We start from the raw sequence: 25,411 nt of genomic DNA on the forward strand, positions 1-25,411 counted from the left end.
ATTTTTTTATTATGAATTTTGTTTTCGACTGTTTCTTTTTTTGATTACAGTTAAAGAGAAATATTGTGTATACAAAATAAAAAAAAAATTTTTTAAATGTTAATTTTTCTATACTATTTTTTAGCGAATGAATTTCCCAGCTCGTTTGAGTCGATAGTACGTAAGATCCTGCGGCTACTTTATCACGTGATGGCACACATTTACCACTGCCACTTTCGAGAGGTGGCGTTACTTGGGCTACACGTACATCTCAATTGTGTTTTTGCCCATCTCACTCTCCTAAATCAACGCTTTAGCCTCATCGATCCGAAGGAAACGGAAATCCTCGGTGACTTAGAAGCTGCCCTTTTAGGTACGTTTCATCTGAAAAATATGGAAGCTACAAATTTATTTATTTATTTATTTTTTTTCAAAAACCAGTCATTATTACATTAATATTTCGACTAAAATCGTTACTGATTATTATTAAGAAAAAAAAATTATAAATACTTTATAGAAATAATTTTAAAAGAATCAAGATTAAGGAAAAATAATTTAATACCTAAAAAAAAATTTCTTTTTAAATAAATTTAAAAAAAAAAATTTTTCTCAAACTTTTCTCAAAGTTTTTAATATCTACAAAAAAATTTATTACATAGAGAAAATTGTAAAAAAAAAATGTTCCATGAGGTATAAAATAAAATATCAAAAAAATGATTAAAAAAATAGTAAAAATAATAATAAAAAAATAATACAAATAATAATAAAAAAAAAGATTAAAAATAATAATAAAATATTAAAACAGAATAAATAACATTAATAATAAAATAATAAAGAAAACAATAAAATATAAAAATAAAATATTAAAACTGTACAGTTAGATTAAAATTCTATTAAATGAAAACTCGATTACTCAAATATAAAATTTTGAAATATTAAAAATTTTCAAATAAAAATAAAAATTAATTTAAATTCAATTTTTTTGTAATTAACACTAAAATTTAAAATTCGATTTCAAACTCAAATCATTTATTAATAATATTTTAAAAAATCAAATATTAAAAACTTATTTTCACTTTTCAAAGTAAGTTTGTAAACATTTTGAAAATGTTCAATTATTCGTTTATTAAAAAAATTCGTTCATTTTCACCTCTAATAATATTTCTCGAACGTTAAAAATTATAAAATCATTCTTATAAGATAATTAAATTATTAAAGAATAAAATTCGGCAATTTTTTTTTTAATTTTTCTATAAATAATAAAAGACCACTCAGAACGCCCAAACTCCCATTACCTTCTGCACAAACTGCAGAAGACGAACGATCCTCGAGTACTAGAAAGATCGATGAAAAAATCGATCTCGCCAGCAGCCTCTCACGCTCAGAGAGAAGAGCTACTGCTCATCATCGTGGCTGCATCGACTCCACTTTTGGGTAGAGAGGACGTGAAGATATACTACAGAAATGATCCTGTGAAGTATGATCTTGTCTTTTCGTTGTTTCGCCACGACTACTTATACTATTCTCTCCGCATCTCGCTTGTGAGAGAGATTCAGACGTGCCTCCTGTTAAGCGCCACTCGAACTATCGTCACACACTTTACTTCCCCGCCCTTCAAATGTAACGAATTTATTCCCCTAATTTTCACATATTCTTTTTAAATAATTCTCGAATAAAATAAATTTTTTTTCAATTTTTATCCATATTATTTTTTAAAAATCAATTGGCTTTAAAATTTAATGATTTGCAAATTTTTTCAATTCTAAAGAAATATGTTTTATGTACTCAATAATTTTCATATTTTACTATTTTCTAAATTTCATTATTTTCCTTTTTATTGTTCGATTTTCTAAAAAAAAAAATCCAGTATTGCATTTTTAACAGGAAAATAGCAAAATTAATTAAATAAAATCATTCAAAATCGATTTTTTTAAATATTTCTTATTTAAAAAATTATATTTTGCAAAAAATTAAAAAAAAAATTAATATTTAAATTGTTAATTTATAATATGTATATAACTTTCGATACTGTCAAGATTTTTTTTCCAAATTAATCCAAAAATCGATAAATTCTCTTCATATAGAATTAGAGAAAATTATATTTAACCGAATTTACAATAGTAAACTGTAAATTTGATGTGGAATCATTAACGCAGTTGAATAATGAATAAAGAAGGAAATTTACATTACCACAAAAACCGAAAAGAGTTAAATTGAAATTGAATTTGTCTGATTTTCGTAACTAACACAATTATCATTTTAATTTTTTTATATTTTGTAACTATTAATAATATATTTTTTTATTTGTACCAAATTCTCTTTCATGAAATTTATTTCTTTTTTAATTTATTAAAAATATTTTTAAAAATATTCTTTTCCAAAAACGGAAGAAATAAATTTAAATATATTCAATTTTTTTTAAAGGTTTTTTCAATTTTCAAAAATGTTTTGCAATTTTGTGATGAAGAAATACTAATATTTTGTTTTTTTTAAATATTTTATTTTTGAAAAAAAATAAAAAATTTTTATAGAAAGAAGAAATTAATTTCAAGAAATTGAATTTTTTTTATGTTAAACTTTAATTTCAATCGGTAATAATAATAATTTTTAAAATTATTAAATAAAAACTATTTTTTGAATTTTTTAAAAAAAATTTTAAAACCTAATTTTTAATATTTTATGTTTATGGCAATAAAAGAAAAAATGTGGATTTTCAAATGTCATACATAATATTAAATTGAGGATAACTTTTGTCCCTTGAGTTATATATCTTTCTATCTCACAATAGAAGACAGATATCACGTCAACTTTTACGAAGTAAAGCTGTATTTGTTTTATTCAAGACGTTTCAAGTTGTATAAAAATTTTATACATTGGTAATAAAAAAAAAAAATCAATTTTTTCTAAAAATACATTCAGCTAGAAAACAATTTTATTGAATAAAAAAGATTTGTACATTACTATAACAAAGAAAAAAAAATTCTTGGATTTAAAGAAAAATTTTTTTTCGACTTGAACAAATTTTTATTAATTAAAAAAATATTTTAGATATTTTTAAAAATAATTAAATTATAAAATAATATTATAACAATTAAAATATTAATTTTTTTTTAATTTTCTGCCAAATTCAATGAAAATTTTTAATAAAATCTAAAATTAATGTCCATTTTTTAGTCAATGAAAAAAAAAATTATTAAAAAAAATTTAATATTATTGACAAATTTTGTGGATATTGAAAAAAGTATTATTCTGTTAAATTTCAATTATTTACCTTAAAATTTCAATTATGTTAGAAATTTCAAATCTTTTTTACATTTAATTATTGTTTGCTTAATTAATTATTTGATATTGAATTTATATAAAAATTTAATTTTTTTTTTGCAAAATATAATTTTTTAAATAAGAAATATTTTAAAAAATCGATTTTGAATGATTTTATTTAATTAGTTCTGCTATTTTCCTGTCAAAATTGCAATACTGGATTTTTTTTAGAAAATCGAACAATAAAAAGGAAAATAATTAAATATGAAAATTATTGACTACATAAAACATATTTCTTTAGAATTGAAAAAATTTGCAAATCATTAAATTTTAAAGCCAATTGATTTTTAAAAAATAATATGGATAAAAATTGAAAAAAAAATTATTTTATTCGAGAATTATTTAAAAAGAATATGTGAAAATTAGGGGAATAAATTCGTTACATTTGAAGGGCGGGGAAGTAAAGTGTGTGACGATAGTTCGAGTGGCGCTTAACAGGAGGCACGTCTGAATCTCTCTCACAAGCGAGATGCGGAGAGAATAGTATAAGTAGTCGTGGCGAAACAACGAAAAGACAAGATCATACTTCACAGGATCATTTCTGTAGTATATCTTCACGTCCTCTCTACCCAAAAGTGGAGTCGATGCAGCCACGATGATGAGCAGTAGCTCTTCTCTCTGAGCGTGAGAGGCTGCTGGCGAGATCGATTTTTTCATCGATCTTTCTAGTACTCGAGGATCGTTCGTCTTCTGCAGTTTGTGCAGAAGGTAATGGGAGTTTGGGCGTTCTGAGTGGTCTTTTATTATTTATGGAAAAATTAAAAAAAAAATTGCTGAATTTTGTTCTTTAATAATTTAATTATCTTATAAATGATTTTATAATTTTTTATATAATTTTTAACGTCCAAGAAATATTATAAGAGATGAAAATAAACGAATAATTTAACATTTACAAAATGTTTACAAACTGATTTTATAATTTTTGAATTATTTCTTTTGATATTTTCTTCAATTTTAGATCTTTAGAAAAATATCTAGATGTGTTAATAATTTTTTTTAGTGTATTTTAATTTTTTAAACAATTTTTTTTGTTGAAATAATTAATTTTTTTTTAAATTGACATCTTTTTAAAATGCTTCAATTTTATTGGCTAAAAAAATTCAACTCCCAAGTCCCATATGGTCTAGTGGCTAGGATACCTGGCTTTCACCCAGGAGGCTCGGGTTCGATTCCCGGTATGGGAAATTTTTTTTATTTTTTTTATAAATTTTATTTTTTATCTACTCTTTTATTTATTTTTTTTAATTTTTACTTGAATTTATTTTTTAAAAAAGTAGAATTAATTGATAATTTCATCATTTAAATTATAATTAACACTTTCCTAACTTATTTATTATTCTTTATTTATTTATTATTTATCTTTATTTTTTCATTATTATGTAGTGTTAATTTTTGAAGTTTTCGGAATAAATAATCATACTAAATTATATTATATAAGCCGCCGGAAAGTAAAAGGGCGCATAAAATTTGTACAGCCGGCCAACTCAAACGGCCGTACAAACTTTATGCGCCCTTTTACTTTCCGGCGGCTCATATATAATTAATAATATTAATAAACAATAAATTGAAAAATTTAACTCCCTTCCTATCTATGTGAATAACAAATAAAAAAAAAATTTCAAACTTTCTCGTTCAGAGGTGAACGAAACCGAAAATGTGTTAAATATATTAATATCAAACTAAACAAAAAAAATGAAAAGAAATTGATGAGAAAATAAAGTAAATTTTGTACTTGAAACTTTTAGGTGATTCATCATCAGCGCCTTCACAAACAACGGCCCTTCAGGAAACATCAACACCGGCCACGACCACCTAATAGATAATTCCAACACCATAGGTTGCAGTTCCTGAGACTAAGTGATGCTACTAGTAATGAATTTTTTTTCTTTTTTTTTTCATTTGTTCGAAATACAAAAAAGTAAAACTTTTGAAAAATTAAATTTACGCGCTTAATGCTTGGAGCGTGATCCTGTAAAAAAGAACGCGTGAATTATTATTGAAGAAAAAAAGAGATTGAAAGAGAGAGAGAGAGAGAAAAAAAAAATTTAGCAATATACCTGTAAATATAGCAAAGTGTGAACTTTACAATGTAATTAGGTTCCTTCGTTTGTTGTTTGTGAAATTGTACATAATTTATTAAATTTATTAAATGAAAGAGAAAGAGAGAGAGAGAGAGAGAGAGAGAAAAACAGGAAGATGAAAAAAGAGAGAAAGAAAAAGAAGCGAAAGAATAAATCAGAATGATTATTGTCAATAATGTTACTAAATGATTTTGTGAGAGTAGAAATAAAAAAGTATGCATGTTTTGTTGTGAATGATGTGAGAAAGAAAGAGTCAAATTTGTTCTGTATAAAAGAGAAAAAAATAATGAAATAATAATTATTAATATTGTAAAGTTAAAACTAAACCAAATATATACCTGGTTGTTAATAAAGACTAAAGGGAATTTGAAAGGAAAATTATTTACAAAAAGAAACTTCCGAAAAAAAATTTTTTCAAATATTCAATTTGTTGAAAGAGTCGATTTTTTTTTGTTCTAATAAAATTTAATTGGTTAATGAATATTTACTTTTACTTTAAATAACTAATGTTATTAGATATTAAATTCATTTTATTAATTCAGTAATGAGAATAATTCTATAAAAATATTATTGAGAAAATTTATTTCGAATATTTTAGAATCGAACTAAGACAAATTTTCAAAATTTTACTTAGGACAAATTTATAAAAAAAAATTCTTAAAATTCCATTTTTATAATTTTTTTAAGTCTGATTTAAGCAATTTATTTGAATTAAAAATTTTTGTCACAGTTTTTAGTTTTTATGATCAAAAAAAATTTCAGGCAATACTTAATCAAGTTTTACAGATATTAAAAAAAAAGTTTTTTCTTTTAAATTTTTTTTAATAATAATTTTGGAAGAGTTAAAGTTGAAATTTTTAGAAATAATTGAATTTCAATAGATTTTGTTAATTTTTAGACAATAATTAAATTTTACAGAACTAAAAATAATTTATCAAATAATTTTAACTTTTTTTAAAATGTAATTGAATTTTCGAATTATTTACAAATTAAGATTTTTGAAATTAATTGAACTTTAAGTGATTTTGAATTTTAAATTTTTGATAATTTCTATTCATAAAAAATTTATTAGAAATTGCAGACAAAAATACAATAATTTGAAAACATTTTAAGTGAATAATAGTTTTAGATAGTTGAATTTTTGAAAAATATTTTAAAAATCATTAAAAATAATTGTATTTTAGTTGAAATTATCAAATTTTAAAAAAATTTTAGATGGAGAATTTTAGAAATAATTAAATTTTAGAAGCTTTTAAATTGAAAAATTCGAAAACAATAGAATTTGAATTGAAATTTTTGAAAATAATTGAATTTAGTTGATATTTAAATTGAAAATTTTAAAAATAGTTGAATTTCAGTTGAAATTTTTGAAAATATTTGAATTTTATTTGATTTTGAATTGAAATTTTTGAAAATAATTGAATTTTAAAAGATTGTGTTAAATTTCAGACAATAATTATAATAAAATGAAATTTTTAGTGATTTATATTAATGAAGAATTAAATATAATTAAAATTAATTATAAATTACATACAAAAATTGAATTTCGAAAGTTTTTAATTGAAAAATGCTTTTAGATATGTAAATGAATTTTCGAATAATATTATAAAAATCGTTAAAAATTATTGAAATTTTTACAACTAATAATTAAATTTCAAGTGATTTTGAATTAAAATTTGTTGTTAATTTTGTTTCCTAATTTGTTTAAAAATTATAAACAATTATTAAATTAAATAATAATAATAATAATAATTTAAAATAAACACTTACAAATCTTGATTAGAAATTTTTTTTTCTAATTTGCATATAATAAATTCGTCAGTGAAATAAATTTTTTTCCAAAATTCACGTACAAGCAGTTATTTCAGTTTTGTCACCTTTCTCAACATTTTGATTTATTTCAACAATTCTAAATGCTCGTAAAAAATTGGCAGCCTCCCTCAAAAAAAATCCTATCGCTTCAGCAATTGGTTCGCACAAATCTTTTATTGACGTCGTTATATTGTAAAAAAATATCAAAAATGGCTGTATCAAGGCATTAAATAATATTGACAGCATTGGTTTAATAAAATAATCGGCAAACATTTGCAATATTCCCACTGTCAATGGCCGTATTGTACTGTGAAGAATAAAGCGTATAAATTGAAGGATAAATGCAGTAAAAAATGCACAACCAATGTGTGCAACTGCAAAAATTTCAGCCCAAAAACGTGTTGCTGCATTTTCCGTTTTGTCCGCACATTTTTCCGTTGCCAATATTGGTGGTGAATCTGTTGTTTGAAAATATCTGAAAATTAAAGAGGGAGGAAAAAAAAATTCAATAAACATAATTTAAATTGATTTTTAATTATTAAACACATAATGAAAAATTATTAGTAATAATTTGTTTAAATTATTCAAAAAAAAACATACGCTGAATTTCCATGATCAAAATAATAAATATCAATTTTTTCCGTTGGTTTTTGCACTGTTTGATGTATTTTATTTTCACTTGAATTTTCCACTTCTTGTGATTTCTTTTGTGGTATTCCTTCAGATAATTCACAAAACATATATGGCTACAAAATTAATATAAATAAATATTTGTTTATTTATTTATTTACAATAATAAACGGGTTTAAAAAAAAATTAAACTGTCCTTTAAATACTTTCAAAAAAAAAACCTTGGGATAATGTTGACAACGTTTCTTTTTCAATTTTACTTCATAAGTTTTATTTTTCTTTCTAAAATATCTTGATTTAGGCCATTTTAAATTGACTCGCTTACAAGCTGGCGAATTATCTTAAAAAATTCCCAAAATTTACATTTTCTTGTTAAATAATATTTTAAACAAAATAAAATCAAAAAAAAAATAATGCGCCACAATACTTTTTAATTTTAACAACAACAGAATATTTATTATTATTTTTTTTTGTCATTGCTGTAGTAATAGTTTGAAAGGAAAATTTTTTTTTACTTAATAATATATAATTTTTTTTTAATAATTTTATTTAAAATATTAATTATTTTAAAAATGAAAAAAATTGAAAATAATTTGTTTATATAATAAAAATAATAATAATAATAACAATAAATATACTTTGTTATACATTTTTAAGATTAATAATTGATTAAAAATTTATTTTTTCAGTATTAAATAATTTTGGACATAATTTTAACAAATTAGAAAAAAACTAAAATAGTAAATATTTTTTTAAGCTTAAAATAATTAAAAAAATGAAAATTAATATACCTGATTTATAATTTACTGGAATTCTGTTTCCAGCCCTTGAAAAATATATAAATTTGGAGGATTAAAAAATTTTTTTTCATTTATATACAAATATATAATAATAATAATAATTTCTTACGTTCCAAAAGTTTGACAAATACAAAATTTTTCCTCATTTTTCATGAGATTGGAAATTTCTGGTTGGCAGGAGGTGGAAATAAATTGATTTTCAGGAAATTGATTACAATCATTGTCTGCGAAAAATTGTTAAATTTATCACTCATTTTTCATAGAATGGAAAAATTAATTTTCTTTGTTATAAATTTTAAAAAAAATTTATTTAAAAATTAAAATTATTTTGTTTGTTTTTAATCTCTCACATTTTGATATTGGAATTTCATTTTTATTTTTAAAATTGTCACTTCCATTTTCCGAAATTGATGACACTGATAAATTAGAGGACACTGATGAATCCGTGCAAGGGCATTCCTTATCTTCGCCCATTAAATATTATTATATTTATATGTTTTGAATTGAAAAAATGAAACAGAAAAAACAACAAGAACACATAATTGAACTGTCAAAAAATTCTATACTCTGAATATAATCACTATAATAAAAATAAAGGACAAATTTAAAAAAATTTTTTTTTTCAATCGAGCAAAATTACCAAAATGAAAATTTTTTATTTCTATTTTATATAAAGAAAAGAAATTTTTTTCAACATTTTCTATTCCTATTTTTTAATTAAAAGAAAATGCTTTCAAAATAAAAAATTTTTTCTTTCTTTTCTTATTTAAAAAGTACAAAATTATTGACAATTGAAAAAAAAATTTTTAAATTAAAAAAAAATAATGAAAAATTCTCAAACTTCTCTAAATTGTTTATATTTATGTAAATAACAAATATTATAATAATAAAGTTCATAAGAATGAATTTCTTTCATAAATATTCATTCGATACAATTTATTTAGAATGAATTTTTCCCGCACACAAAAACACAACTTGCGAAGTTTTCCAAAAAAAAAAAAAAAAAAAAAAAAAAAGTAAATATGGAAATTTTCTTCGCTCTTTTTTTAAAAAAAGATTGACTCTTTTCAAACACACATACACACCCATACATACATACATACATACACACACGTTAAGCAAAAAATTTTTTTTTTGCTGTCGTGATTAACAAACGTTTTTTTCAAACTGCTCCTGTCATATAATAATAATTATAATTTATAAAGTTCAAATATATTTTGAACAACTTCGATTTGCCATATGAAACCCTGAAATAACAATTTAAAAATGTGTTTATTATTTTATATACGGAAATAATATAATAATAATAATTAATATTAATAATTTTTTACACTCGTTTATTGTTTTTATTTAGGTATTTTTTTTACATCGCCTTAAACGATAAATAATTTAAGGCCATGTAAAAAAACCTAAATAATTATAATTATTTATTTATTTATTGAAATTATTATAATAAATAATTATTGAATAATTAAAATTTTTATTGATAAACTTCTTTCAATAAATTGAAAATTATTTTTTCCCCAAATTGGAAAATTTGTCCATAAATAGAAAATAATTTTTTTAATATTGGAAAATTTTAAATAAAATAATTACTAATTTTAAATAATTTTAATAATTATAATAATTATTATTTTCTAATTATAATAATAATAATTTTTCTAATTGAAATTTTTTTTTATTTTTTGACAAAATTTGTTATTTCAAGGTTCCAGTTTATGTTTTTTCTTTTTATTTACTATAAGTAGAAGATCGTGTCTTTCACTCTCAAAAAGAAATTTTACAAGAAATAAGAATTTTTTTTCTCTTTTCTAGTTTTTTTTAATTACATTACACTAGAGTTCGGACTAGCGTCGTTTTTTTCAACGAATCGTCTTTTTTTTCGCTGTTTACAATTTTTTTTATTTTGAACGAAGCACTCGAAAAACGCTAGTCCGTATTTTCATTCTTATCACTTTTTTGAACATTTCTCAAATTGTGAGTCTTTTTTATTTTTTTTTCATTCGGAAGCCGATGACATAATATTTTAGGAACAACAGTCACAATATTGATATATTATTATTAATAATAATAATAATAAAAAAATGAATAAACAATATAAAACACACGCAAATAAAAATAATGATTATATATATATATATATATATATATATATATATATATATATATATATATATATATATGTACACAAAATAATAAAAATCGATGAATTATAAATTTTTATAGTTTAGAATTAATAAATTCTCACTAAATAAATATTTTAAATTAATAGAAATTTTATTTTATTTTTTTTAAGCATCCGACAATTTATTTCTTCCATTTTTTGAAATTTTTTTTTTTTGGTGAAATAAAAAATATTTCTCTATAGGAAAAAAATACAAAAAGCTTTTATTTAAAATAAATTATTTCTTTCGTTCTTGCACATTTTTTGTGAAATTAAATCTATTTCCGTAGGAAAAAAAAATATAAAAATTATTTTTAGCTTTTATTTAAAAAAAGAAAATGCAATTTTTTATATTAAAAAAAAAAATTTTAATTACAATTCTTGCGAAAAGCATTTTGTAAAAAATCAATCAACAATTTTTTTAATGTAAAAAAAATAAATTTTTACATTGGGAAAAATATTTTTGTAAAAAAAAATTTAATGAAACAATTTTTTTTTTGAAGAAAAAAAAATATCACTAGTAAAATTATAGTTATATTATAATAATTTCTTAAAACTTAAAAAATTAAATTGAAAATATAAAATAAATTTTGCAAAAAGGAAAAAAAAATTTCACACTCGAAATTGAGTAAAAAAAAAGAAAAAAAGAAGTAATAATTCAGTCATGAAATACTGTTCGTTGCAAAACTCGATGCTTTTTCTAAAAGTTTCTTCTTTTTTTTTCTCATATTTTCTTTTCATATTTCTACAATGCGAAGTCGAAATTCTCTTCGTTTAATAATTAATAATAATTTTAGCTGAAGAAATTTGTAAAATTACAACTTTAATTTTAACACAATTTTTTCAATTTTTTTTTTATTCAAATACGATTATTATCAATTAAATACAATTGATTTAATAATTGACATATAGATAGAAAAAATTTTAATATAAAACATTTTTGTACAAAAAACAAAAATTTTTTAATTATATCATCTTAATATTGATAATTTTTTTCTAGAGAGCATTGTCTACAATCTAATTTTTAGATTTTGACAAACAAAAAAAAAAAATTAATTAATAAAGATACATAATTATATTTATATATGTATATATTGTAAATATTATTTTTCTAGATTATTTTATATTCATGCGTCGAAAATATTTCTTAATTTTCTTCAAGGAATTTCATTTTGAAATTGTATGATAATATTGAAATTTTTTTTAAAAAATTAGAAAATTCCGACAACGCTACTATAATTATTTTTTTTTCTATACTTGAGCAGCGACTGTACAAAAAAAAAAGATATTTTCGCATGAATCAAAAAAAAAAAAAAATTAACAAAATTTTCTATTAATTTGAAAATCACTTATATCATACTACAAAATTGATGCTAATTTCATTTTTTCTACAATTTTTTTTTCGTCGATTTTTTAAAGCACCTTATATATATGAGAAAGCACGCTTTTCCTGACAAAACAATTTCCTATATAATTATAAATTTTATTTGTAAAATTTAGATTTAAATTTAAATTTTTTTAATTTTAAATTTAAATAATTTTTTTTTGTACCAAAGAATAAAGTGTTAAATATTTTTAAATTTTTACTTTTCGGTTACTTAGTTTAATTTCAATTTCTAAATTTTGGAATTTTTTTTCTCCTAATTTTAAGAAATATAATTAAAGTTCTGTCATAGTATAGAATTTTAATATATAATATTTAGAAATTCGAAATAAAAAGTAAATGTCCAAAAATTTGAACTAAATTAAAAAAATACGTACTTTTTTATATTCAAATTAGTTAATATTATTTAAAAATTGCAATAAAAGCAATTGGAGTTTAATATATCGTCGACTTTAACATTTTTGATTTGGTTTTTTTTAATTGAATTTTTTTTCATATAGTAGAAAAAGAAGACAAATTTTGAGTTCTAGTGAAAAATTATGAAAAAAAATGAATTTAAAGAAAGAAATTTTTTTCGTTTTGTTTTTAATATCGAGAATATAAAACTTTATGAAATTGTGTCGTCAGGTTTTTTTTCAATCGATATAACAATAAAAAGAGAGTTGAATATAGTTTTTTTTTGGAATGTATACAATTTTTTTATGGCACCACAATAATATATCAACGACCAACGCTATTTTTTTAACTTTTTGTTTTCTTAGTAAAAAATCTGCAAAAATATCGCAATAAGCCAAGTAACATTTTTTTTAGCGTGACAATTATTTTCATTATCATTATTATTTGTGACACTTATTGATTTTTTTTCTCCATCATTTTGCAGAATAAATTTTTTTCTGTTATTGCAATTTTTACGAAAACACACTGAAAAATATAGAGAAGTTTAACGATTATTATAATTATTATTATTTTCTTATTATCATCGAAAAATCGACTGTGTCAACGATTTCAATACAAAATACAAAGTTTTTTTTTCATTTCTTATCCTTGTCTTTCATTTCATTTTTTAAATTTCTTTCTTTCTTTATTATTTTTTGAACAACACACGAAGAATGTTGAAAGCACATTCTCAAGATTAATTATTATTATTAATATTATATTATTATTTTTAATTATACAAGTAAAGAATTGTTTTTAAAAAAATTTTAACTTCTAAATGACTTAGTAAAATGTTCTTTCTTCTTTCTTTTAATAATCTAGAGAGAAAGAGAGAGAAAGAGAAATTAAAAAGGATTATATATATTTATATATATATATATATATATATATATATATATATATATATATATATATATGTATAATCTCTGAACATTTTTCTCTTTCATTGAAAGAGTATATATATTTATAAAAACATTGAGAAATACAGAATTACATCATAGAGAGAAAAAATTAAAAATCAAAAACACTAATCTCAAGTAACTGTAAAATTTTTTTTTTCTTTTTTTTCGTTTTTTTTTTTGAAGTAATCGCCGTTAAGTTTTTCTTTCAAAATCAATTAATATATGTTTTTGAGTCTTTTTATTCCACGCGCGAGATTTTAAAGTGAAATTTTTTTGTTTTTTTTTCTTTTTCGAGATAAGTGAAAATTTTCCAGAAAAATCTGTAAATTGAAAGTCAAATTTAATATTTAAGAAAAGAGATTCATTTAGAAAATTGCTTTAAAAAAAGAAATTGTTGAAATTTAATTTTGGTACACACAAATATTCCCCCTGAAAAAAATATTTATATGTACAAAATTCGGATTTATTTATTTATTTTTTTTTAACACTAAAATCCGAATTTTTAAGTTAATCAAAATGATGTAAATCTAAAATTTATTAAGCAAAATTTTTCTTTTACTTAATTTTAGAAATTAATCGTATTTTTTTAAAAGATAGATTTTATAAATTTACTCTAATTTTTATTTTACTTAAATTTAATTGAAATACAAAAATTTTTATTATTAGCTACAATTAATACTATTTAAAAATGTTATTTCGCTAAATTATTTAGTCGATCAAAATTATTATTTAACCATAATTTGAATTCAATCACATTTTCATTTAGCCTAAGTAATATTTTCCAATTTTTGGAATTTTTGTTACATTTTGAATTTAATCAAAATTTTTTTTATAGACATTTTTTTTGGCTAAATATTGTACCAAAATTTTCCGTTCATTTAAATTTATTTAGTAAATTAAATTTAAATTAAATCAAATTTTCATTTAGCCAAAATTAATTCTATAAATTTGAATTTATATTCCCTTAATTTTTTTTCAGTTGATCGAAAATTTATTTAGCTAAATTTATATTTAATCACATTTGAATTAATCCCGAGTTAATTTATATATATATATACAAATTTTCATTTGGCTAAATTTTAATTATTTTAATTTTATTGAATCGAATTTTTATTTAGCAAAATTTTAATTACAAATTTTTCATTTCGACAAATTTTGTAATATTTGGCCGAAATTTTTGTTTGGAATAAATTTTAACCCGCATAAATTTATTGAACTAAATTTGAATTAAACCACATTCTCATTAAGCCAAATCAATGTATAAAATTACATTTTTATTTGGCTAAATTTTCCATTTTAATCAAATTAGCAAAATTCGAATAGCAAACGTTTAAATACAAATTGCCATTTAGCCGAATTTTTCAGCTAAATATTTAACCAAAAAAAATTTTTCCTATTTGATTAGAATTTTTTCTGAGGGAATATTGCGAGAAGATTAAAATTTTTTTTTTCGACATCAAAAATGCAAAAAAAAAAAAAATATATTAGAAAATCGTGGAAATTTTCACAAGTTTTCTTCTTTTTTTTGGAGAAGAAAAAAATTTCATAATTTTTTGTTTTTGTTATTGTTACTGGCAAAAGAGCAACAGATTGAATGATATGGTGCGTCGTTATTTCGGAATACTTAAACTAGTATACAATATTATTATTATTATTATAATACGATAATTTTTGGTAACAATTTCTCCGCTGTTGTTTTTGTTTTCTTTTTTTTTATTATTATTATACATTTTGGTTTTTTTTTAACTTTTAGACGTACTGAAAGTTGTCCTTATTGGTTAGCAGAGGTAATTTTTCAACGCTATTCAAATCGAAACTGTGTAGCCAATCGGAACTTGGCTTTGCTTCTAGGCCGCAGAAGCTACAATTGCAAAAATCTGCTGCATTTTGAAGGGCGCCACGATGAAATGGATTTCCCTTATCAAAATGACGATAACGGCCTACATTTATTCTCTCGTTCGTCGTCATGCCCAATATCATTATCTGATAATTTAATAATACATTTAAATTTACAAAATTTGTACCAAAAAAAACAAAAAATTGTAATTTTTATTTGTTTCTATTTTTTAAGGAGTAGGAATTTTTTTCTTTTTTAAATTCTAAAAAATTTAGAGTCGGAAAATAAAGTATTAAAAAAATATATATAAAAAAATAGAATTTCTTTTTTGAAAATTAAATTTTAATTTTTAATGACATTATGATGTTTTGATTGAACCCTCAGTTTATTTTTTCAAATCGAAAAAGCATTTTTTTTTTTTTTTTTTTTAATAATAAAAATTGAAAATGTTATATTAATTAAAGAACGAAAAAAAAAGAAATATTAAAATATTATTTATAAAAAAAATATATATTATAAATTACATACCTGATAACACTGGCAAGCTAAAAGTGTTCCAACCCAAAATGAATGAAGCGCTGTGTTTATCATAACCCACATGACCCAAGCGTCACATGTTGCGGCAGCGACTAAATAATTATCTGCCGTGTGACCATGCGTCAAATTGGTCCAACATTCAAATTGCCAGTATTGAAAACTCGCGGACAAAATCACAATGCAAAGTCCTAGTAGCGACGTCAGGAATCCCAAAAAATATTTATGATTGTGTGCACCTGATAAATTATTTTATTTCAATTAAACAGTATCAATATCAAAAACATTTTATTTTTTTTCAAAATTTTAAATAAGTACACAATTATCAATAGTTTATGAAACTGTGACGAATTTTTTTTTCCAAATTTTTTATTTGGCTAAGTTTTCTATTTAATTGAAGTTTTATTTAACAAAATGTTAATTTGGAAAAATTTCCTTTTAGCCGAATTTAAATATTAAAAATTTTGTATTTAGCAAAAGATTTTACTTAAAATTTTCCATTTCATTATTTTAATTTAGCTAAATTTAAATTCAACCAATTTTTCATTTAGCCGAATTTAAATATTTATTCGAATTTTTTTTTTGGCAAATATTTTAATTATTTTTTTTCACTTTATTAAATTTATTTAGCTAAATTTTAATTTAATCAAATGGAAAATTTTGCTAAATAAATGTACATTTTTTGGTTTTTTATTTGGCTAAATTTTCTATTTAATCGAATTTTTTATTAAAAGTTTTTATTTAGCCAAATGTTTCGTTTGGCTAAATATTTTACAAACAAAAATTCCAATTGTTAAAAATTTATTTAGGAAAAATTTGTATTTAACCAAATTTGAATTTAGCCAAATTACTCTTATATATTGGAAATTTTGTTTAGCTTAATTTTTGCATTTTATCAAATTTTAATTTGGAAAAATTAAAATTTTAAATTTTCATTTTTTAATTTTAATTAAGCCGAATTTTTTTTTGTTTAGTTAAATATTTAACCAAAAAAAATGTTCTAATTTTGGAAAAATTCCAATTTTTTTTTGACCAAGGGAGATTCTTTGAAATAAATAATTGTAAATAAATGAAAATTGTTTCTCACCAATACAATTATTGACCCAGGGACAATGATGATCATATCTTGCGACACAAATATCACATGTTGCACAATGTTTCGAGCGTATTGGTCTTCTGACTAAGCAGGTACTGCAGAACCATTGTGGTTCAAAACCTCCAGCTTCGGCTAATTCTATTATTGTCTTTAAAGCAAAATCACATTTTTTTTCGTTATTAATTTTCTTAAATTATGAATATGTTCTAAAAAGCATTAGTTAGAATTTTCATTTTATGGAATTTCATTTGTCATAATTATTTTTGAGCCGAATTTTTATTTGTCCGAATTAGTATTTTGCAGAATTTTCATCAAAACGAATTTCTATATTACAAAATTTTTATATAACCAAAAATTGACATCACAGAATTTTTATTTGTTCGATTTTTTTTGGTTAAGTAAAAATTTTGTATTTTTTGGTAAAGTAAAAATTTTGTAGTATGAAAATTAGATTATATGGAAATTATATCAAATAATAATTCGAACAAATAAAAAATTTGTCTCAAAAATAATTATGACAAATGAAATTCAATAAAATGAATATTTTAACTAATGATTTTTAGAATATTCATTAAATATAATTGTCATTCAATACTTACATTTAATTTATCTTCATGTGTGGCTGTAATTTTTCCCGGATCACCACGCCACGATTGTAAAAAGCAAATCCAAAGTGGTACCGAGCCACCAACAAGCATAAGCCACAAATACCACGCGGCATGTACTCCCAAACAAAATACCCAAGTTATGTAAATCCATATCTAGAATAATAATAATTATTATTATCTTCTTTTTTTTATATTTCTTTTTATTGTTAATCTTTTTATTTTGTATTTAGAAATGATGGAATTATTTTTTAAAAAAATTTATTTTAAAATAATAATAATAATAATAATAATAGAATTTATAAAAATAAATAAAATTTTTTTGGAGCATTCAAAAAAAATTTACAAACTTCAAAAGATAACGAAATTATTTCGTTGAAAAAATTTTTTATATTCAATTATATTATCTCAAAATAAAATATTTGTCAAATTTATTTCTTGATTAAATGTTTAATTAATTCTTGGCATAAACATTGTTTAGCTAATTTTAATAATAATAATAATAATAATAATAATAATAATAATAATAATAATAATACTTAATTTTAAATGTTTAAATTCAAGTTTAAAATTGAATATAAAAATTTGAAATTACCTTGGTTGCTAAATAAATCGACATTGGTAAAACGTCAAATAATCTTTCGTCAAAAACGAAATGATTGGCGGAATAAATTGCTAAATATATTGCAACAAATGCAACTAATTTTAAAAGATAATCAAGACTACTTTGAAAAATCATTCCGATAATATAGAAGAGAATGAAAGGCGTGCCCACCATGCAGTACCATCTCATTTTCTGAAAAACAAAAAAAAAATATTAATATCTATAATATATAAATTATAAATATAATAGGACGCATGAATTTTCAAAAAAATTAAAATTTTCATTTTAAAGAATTTTTTCAAAAATATTACCTATTATTTTTTAGTCGAAATTTTTTTTGAAATAATTCAATTTTAAAAAGTTTTAAAAAGAAAATTTTTTGAAAATGAAATTTCAAGTGATTTTGTGATAAAAATTTTTTTTGGAAAATTTGCTCATTTTTTTTTTAATTTTATAAAATTTTTAATTTAAAAAATAATTTAAAATACCTCATTATTAGGTTCAAATTGAATTGAATTTTTGGTGAAGAATTTCATTAAAATTATTGAAAATAAATTAATTTAGAATAAGAATTTTAGTTGAAAATATTTGAAATTTTAATTTTTTAATTTTAATAAAATAAAAATTATAAATTACCTTATCTCTACACCAAGTTCTAACACGACCTTGCTTCTCTTTAATTTCATGTGTTACTTTAGGTCCAAGCCAAGCAGCGCCAATATGAGGACCCAAAAGTGTCATAGGCGTTTCATTTTGAAAATTAGGAGTATCTAAAGATGCTCCATTATGAACTAATGTTAATATCGCTGTATTATTTTTTGCAATAATTGCCCAATGAAGAGCAGTGTTCCCATGTAAATTATCAGTAAGTGAATGTGACGCTCCTAATGTAAGAAGAAGACGTGTTGGATCCAGGCTGCAAAAGCTTTCTCATTGAATCAACAACAACTTTATCATCACATATTTCCTTAATGTTTTTTTTTATATATATATATATATAGATGAATCTAATTTTATTCAACGAAAAAAAAATGAAAATGAAATAAAAAAAATGAAATTTATAATTTACCTATTAATTTTATAAGCGCTCCACATTAATGGTGTCATTGCACTTCTATCTGGCATATTTGGATTTACTCCTTTTGCGACTAGATAAGCAACTATGGCGGTATGACCAAATTGTGCGGCCAAATGAATACATGATGAACCTTCACAATCTCTTAATGATGGATCAGCTCCGGCTCTCATTAATAAAACAACTGTTGCTAAATGGCCTTGCCTGTAATTTAAATTTAATCCTCTTTAAAGCAAAAACTAGTCAATTGAAACGAAAGAAAAAAAAAATAATAAAAATAATTTACCAGATTAGTGGGATTATTTGGGGTGAATGAATTTCTCATAAGAAACATTGAATAAAATTTTCATTTAAAAAAAATCAAAATTTAGTATTAATAGAATTAATTCTATTTCTATTTAATTAATAATTAATAGAATTAATTTTAATTCTAAGAAAAAAAAAATTTTTTTAAGTGAAAATTTTAGTTTTAATTATTTTTTATGGGAAATTCATAATCTCCGATTATTTTTAAAAATTAAATAAAGAACTACCTGGTAGCCCAATGTAGTGGGGTTGAAGCAAGTTCACCACCAATAACATCGACTGTTGCACCTTTGGCTATGAGGTATTTGACTATTTCTTTACGATTATTTATTGCAGCCCAATGTAATAATGTGACTGTTTCACAGTCAGGTTGATTTACATCGGCACCTGCTTCTACTAATTCTGTAACTCGTTCTAAAGCCCCGTACTGAAAAAAAATTGGTTTTTAAACAAAAATTCACTTTTTTTCAGTTTCTTTTTTTTTTGAATGCGAATAACTGTTCGAAATTCGAATTTCCAAAAGACAGAATTTTTAGAAATTCGAGAAATCAAAATATTAAATTGTTTAAAGTTCGAATTATCAAAAAAAATTGAATTTCTGAAATTTGGAATTACAAGAAGATTGAATTTTTAGAAATTCAAATTATTGAAAATTCGAATTATCAGAAAATTGAATTTTTTTTATTAGCAAAAAAAAAAACCGAATTTCTAAAAATTAGAATTAACAAAAGACCGAATTTTTAGAAATTCGAATTATTAAAAGTTCGAAATAACAAAAGATTGAATTTTCAAAAAGTTCGTTTTACCAAAAGATCGTCATCGAAAAAATTTCGTTCCTTTGATAATTCGAACATTTTGATAATTTGATTAAATAAAAATTCGATTTTTTCGTAATATGTATTTTTAGAAAGATCCTTTGCTAATTCGAACTTTTAATAATTCGAATTTTTAAAAATTCAATTTTTTTTTAATTCCAACTTTTTGAATTTCGAACATTTTAAAAATTTTGATAAAATTATATCGACAAGTGATAATTATTATTGTTTATTACCTGAGTAGCTCTGACAATATCGAAAGAACTGCAGTCTTGTGCCGTGGAGCGTGACGACTCCGGTTGACGATGATTATTACTCGTATCTTCAGTATCGCCATTGCCTTCTCCTTGGCACGCTATTTGCATTTGTAGGGCGTACATTCTGTTTTGAAAAAAATATTTTTTTTTTTATTTTTAAATCAATTTTTTTTATCATTTTTATTTTTTTGTATAAATAAATTTTTATTTTGAAAAAAAAAAATAATAATAAAATTCCGTTATTTTAACTTGAGAACTTTTCAAAAACTAATGTCGTTTCTTTTCCAAAAAATATAAAAAGTCAAAAATTTAAAAATTGTGATTTTTATTTTTGGAAAAATCTATTTGGATTTATAAATTTAAAATAATGATAATAATAATAATTTATTTTTAAAATAAGACAATTCTAAACAATTATAAAATGATGAAATTTATATTTTCTGAATTATTTTAGTGATTTTTTATTAAATTTTTCCAAATGTTAAAAATTAAAATAACCTTTTTTTTCCTTAAAATAATTCAACTTTTGTAGTTTGTATTAAAAAAAAATTCAAAATGAAAAACAAATTTAAAAATTGATCGAATTTCACTTTAAATTTATTACTCGACGGTTTTTGTGGTTTGCTTATTACTAATTCAGATCTAGGATCAACTTTAAACCGCAAAAAAGAGTCGCTTTACGTTATAAACAAAAGTCAATATTTTTTACTTTTTATCAATTTTATTTAGTTAAATATTTTATTATTATTATTTATTTATTTATTTAACATTTTATACGGGCTTACAAAAGAAAAACGCCTTTTTATTAAAACTAAATTAAATCTATTATTATTATTATTATAAATTCATTATTAATATTATTATTAAATATTGAATAAATTAATTAATTTAGGTAATTCTTTAAAAAAATTGAAATTAGTTTTTAGTTTTAAATCAAATAATTGAAATTAAATGTATAAAATTATTCAATCAAATATAAATAAAATTATCTGCAAAAATTGAAAATATTAATAAAAATAATGAAAAAGTAAACAAAAAAAGCAAATAATTGAATTTATCTTTAAAATTTTTAACAATTTCCACAACTTTTCATTATCAATGAATTATTGATGATTTAAATATTTAAATTTATTATTTATTTATTATTTTTAATATCAGTGAAATTTTTCAAAAACCTCTTTGACATCTTTGTCGAATCAATCTGGGAATAGTCCATATTATGCGATCCTCACTTTTCCTTTTTTTTTTTTTTATATAAACTATTTGAAATTGTGTAAAGAAGATTTGAAATTTTTGCTACTGAAAATTGCGTCGATTTATGGCAATTTTTTTTTTATTTATTTACAATTATTTTATACATTGTTCTACTAAAAAAAAAAAAAAAATAAATAAATAACAAAAAATGTTGAACTTTTAGAGCACTTCTATTGACTGCTAGAAAATATATGAACCTTTCAATAACAACCTGACTAAAAATTTTATTGTCTTTTTCATGTTCCAATTTACAGAATGACTCAAACTTTATAAAAACTCTGTTTATTCTAAAAATTGTGATTTCCAGTTTTTTTTAACACACTTGCGACCAAATTAAATAAATTGTTATCTGACATTTTTCTTTAATTTTTTTGAGGATAGGATTTTTTTTTTCTTTGATATTTTAGATATAACATCAATATCAATATTTATTTTATATAGATAGAAACTTTATTGCCTTTTAAAAATTCTTAAGTAATAATGGGTGGAATTTACTATCAAATAAAAAGAAAAAAATATAACAGAGATTACAGAAGGTTAAATTTTCGCAATTTTTTCTTTTTAATGTACCTATTTTTTCTATTTTTCGAATTTTCACATTTTTTAAATTATATTTATTTTTTTGTTTTTTTATTTTATTTTAATCTGACATGAAGTAAATAATATCATCATTTTAATTATTTTTTTTTAAGTTTTCAACTGAATAATAATGCTTTTTACATTTATTAAAAATTGTAATTATTTTCAAATTTTATTATTAGATTTTTTTTTTTTTTTTTTTTTTTATTTGCAAAAAAAACATAGCCCACAGTCAAAGACCATCAAAGGGCGCTACAATTGTACTTATAACTATTATAACAATTGTAAAACTAATACAAAACCTAAAAAATGTATTTATAATAACTATTAAGTGGAAAAAAGGTATATTTAGATAGAAAATCAAACTAAAAATGAAATATAAATAGATGAATCTGGTTATCGTGTATTTAAATTGAACCAATTCTTAGCGAAGGAGAACAAAGAAAACAAAATAAAAACAAGACAAAAAAAATAAAAAAATCGTAGAAAAGAAAGAAAATAGGAGTTGTTGCAAACTTTTCGTTTGAGAATCTATCTCATATCTATAATATATTTTAATACTGATCGTTTGAAAGAGGAGAGCGGCATGTTAAACAAATCAATTAGATAAAATCAATTAGATAAAAATTTCAAATAATCTTAATTTTTATTAGTCAAAACATTTATTCTATGAAATTTTAATCGTTTCTAATTTACAATTCACAAGCTTCGAATCAACTTTAAGGCGCAAAAAAAATTCATTTTAGTCAATATTTACATTAGAAAAAAATCGATTTTAAAAATTTTAATTAATAAATTTTCCCATTAATCATTGTTAAATAGATATTAAAAATAAATTTCAATAATTCATTAATAAGAATATAATTGCATATGAATTTAACGAGTAATTTTATTTAGATAATATTTCAAAATTGAATTGAAATAAATTTTCAATTTTTAAAATTTTATAAATTAGAAAAGAAATATGAAAATTATTTTTAAAAAAAAATTTGTCAAGTCTGATGTATATCAGGGTGTCTAACAACTGATAGAAAAAAAATTCCCTGACTTTTCCCTGACCTAAATTACACTAAAAAATTTTTATTTTTATCAAATAAAATTTATTTTGATACAATTAAATCATTTACCTGTCTATTATCCATTAATTTCATATATATTTGAACCCAATAAATAATTTTTCGTAAAAAATAAAATATTTAAGTGAAATAAATAAAGTAATTGGAGACGTATAAATATTTTCAACATTTAATTTAAAAGAATTTTTACGGCGTCAAATCAAAAATTATCAAATTTTTATTCAGTAAAATTATATGAAGCAGATTTTCTAGTACATTGAATTTTAAATTATTACAATTTTAATTTAACGGAATTTATGTCAAGAAAAATTGCATAAAGAACAATTTTTTTTAACAGAATTGTTATTTTAGTAAATTTCGATTTATCAAAATATTTACTTAACAGAATTGTCATTGAATAAATTCACAATTAACAGAATTTCTATTTAACAAAATTCTTAATTAACAAAGTTTTTATTAAAGAAAATTTCAATTCCAACTAATTCTTATTTTACAGAATTCTCTTTTAAGAAAAATTCTATTTAGTTCTTTTTTTTTGTCAATTTTTCTAGACATAAATTTTGTTAAATTGAAATTATATTAATTTAAAATTTTAAAAAAAGTATTAGAAAAAATGCTTTATAAGAGTTTTGCTAAATAGAAATTCTTTTAAATCGAATTTTAGTTAAATGTAAATTGAAAATTTTGCATAATATAAAATCCACTTTATTCAATTTTGCTAAATAGAAATTCGATAATTTAATATTTGACACCGTAAAATTTTTTATAAATTAAATATGGGTATTAGCATTAAATAATAAATTATTTCGAATTAATGAATAATTTACTTTATTTGAAGTTGAACCGATAAAATAAAATTGTATCAAATAATTTTTATTTATATTAAAAAACCAAATATTTTACTGAAATTTTGTGCTTTTAAATCAACTTTTTGAAAATTTGATACAAAAAATGACCAAAAAATTAATTTACAAGATTTTTTCTACATTTTTTACAATTTTAAAAATCTTGTGCAAAATTTTTTAGTTAACGAAAGTTTGAATTGTTTTTTTTATAAATACCTCTGATTTTTTTTTAATACTACGTTTATTTGTGTATTTTGATACGCTAATTACGAAAATCAATAAAAATCCCCAAAAATTTTGATTTTAATAGTGAAAAACCATTAAAAAAAATGATTTTAAGGTTATGTTTGATTTATTTTCAACGATTTTTATTGATCCTTATAAAATTATAAAACAAATAAATTAAAAAATAAATATTTCTCAACAATAAATTATTTCTATTTCACTAATAAGAAAATTTAAATACAATTTATTTTTTAAAAAAAAACTTACCTTAAAGATGATAAAAATCAGTCTAGCATTCAATCATTTTATCCTTCCAAATAACTGTATATGTGGAGTTTTGAAAAAAAAAATATTTCTTTGAAAAAAAAAATGTCACTGTGTATTATAATGACTCATTTGCTTAATTATTTGAAATGTCGATAATTCAATTTCATTAGAATTATTAAAATATAATAATGCTTTTTTAATAGGACAAAAGAAAAATTTTACCTTTTCCCTATTATAATTGATTTTGTCTATACTGGGAGATACTGTGAAAACTTTGCTTTTTCATTTTATGAACGGGAAAATTTTTCTCACGTCACTAAACTCTATTTTTACGTTAACATTGCAATTTTTATGCGTAAATTATAATATAATGACAATAATTGAATCTTAATGTGTATTCAATTTTAGTTTACGCGAACAGTTGATATACACACTTTTTAACGAGATTTCTATTGACCAAACTTCACATTTATAACACACGGAGTACAAATCCAAAAACCAATCAGCTGTTCCATGCTGTTTTATCAG

General features: G+C 21.0%; 3 protein-coding genes and 3 non-coding genes across 12 annotated transcripts in view; 3 read left to right on the plus strand and 3 right to left on the minus strand.

The window, feature by feature from the left end:
* The window catches only part of LOC127288781 (MOB kinase activator-like 2), a 41,286-nt gene extending 35,540 nt beyond the window's left edge, over nucleotides 1-5,746 (plus strand). For all 6 annotated transcript variants that reach the window (XM_051316422.1, XM_051316423.1, XM_051316424.1 and 3 more), the window contains 2 exons: nucleotides 125-352; nucleotides 5,046-5,746. In XM_051316422.1, coding sequence (XP_051172379.1) covers nucleotides 125-352; nucleotides 5,046-5,116 — 299 coding nt within the window. In that variant the 3' untranslated portion in view covers nucleotides 5,117-5,746. The remainder of the gene's footprint in view (nucleotides 1-124; nucleotides 353-5,045) is intronic.
* On the minus strand, nucleotides 1,246-1,466 carry LOC127288880 (small nucleolar RNA U3). Its single transcript, XR_007844100.1, has one exon. It is a non-coding gene; the product is annotated as a small nucleolar RNA U3 (small nucleolar RNA).
* Nucleotides 3,817-4,037, plus strand: LOC127288881 (small nucleolar RNA U3). Its single transcript, XR_007844101.1, has one exon. It is a non-coding gene; the product is annotated as a small nucleolar RNA U3 (small nucleolar RNA).
* On the plus strand, nucleotides 4,413-4,484 carry Trnae-uuc (transfer RNA glutamic acid (anticodon UUC)). The gene has a single exon. It is a non-coding gene; the product is annotated as a tRNA-Glu (tRNA).
* Nucleotides 5,747-6,979: 1,233 nt separating the features above from the next.
* LOC127288794 (uncharacterized) lies at nucleotides 6,980-9,177 on the minus strand. The gene is made up of 6 exons (XM_051316449.1): nucleotides 8,974-9,177; nucleotides 8,733-8,847; nucleotides 8,615-8,649; nucleotides 8,045-8,163; nucleotides 7,794-7,939; nucleotides 6,980-7,668 (listed from the first exon to the last, which is right to left on the minus strand). Exons 1-6 carry the CDS (start codon nucleotides 9,095-9,097, stop codon nucleotides 7,227-7,229), a joined length of 981 nt encoding a protein of 326 aa, XP_051172406.1. The 5' UTR covers nucleotides 9,098-9,177; the 3' UTR covers nucleotides 6,980-7,226.
* A 4,379-nt stretch (nucleotides 9,178-13,556) lies between these two features.
* LOC127288812 (palmitoyltransferase Hip14) lies at nucleotides 13,557-25,379 on the minus strand. 2 transcript variants are annotated; one of them, XM_051316475.1, is made up of 11 exons: nucleotides 25,106-25,379; nucleotides 24,884-24,937; nucleotides 20,617-20,761; nucleotides 19,793-19,992; nucleotides 19,254-19,463; nucleotides 18,821-19,109; nucleotides 18,176-18,376; nucleotides 17,575-17,736; nucleotides 16,967-17,123; nucleotides 15,874-16,118; nucleotides 13,557-15,491 (listed from the first exon to the last, which is right to left on the minus strand). In XM_051316475.1, exons 3-11 carry the CDS (start codon nucleotides 20,758-20,760, stop codon nucleotides 15,258-15,260), a joined length of 1,842 nt encoding a protein of 613 aa, XP_051172432.1. In that variant the 5' UTR covers nucleotide 20,761; nucleotides 24,884-24,937; nucleotides 25,106-25,379; the 3' UTR covers nucleotides 13,557-15,257. The 2 variants fall into 2 exon arrangements, with proteins under 2 accessions (XP_051172432.1, XP_051172433.1); XM_051316476.1 differs by having other exon boundaries at nucleotides 18,821-19,100; nucleotides 25,106-25,378.
* Nucleotides 25,380-25,411: the final 32 nt, after the last annotated feature.

This window comes from Leptopilina boulardi, unplaced genomic scaffold (assembly GCF_019393585.1).
Source record: "Leptopilina boulardi isolate dan_hultmark-lab unplaced genomic scaffold, ZJU_Lbou_2.1 LbouV2_396, whole genome shotgun sequence".
Classification (NCBI taxonomy): domain Eukaryota; kingdom Metazoa; phylum Arthropoda; class Insecta; order Hymenoptera; family Figitidae; genus Leptopilina; species Leptopilina boulardi.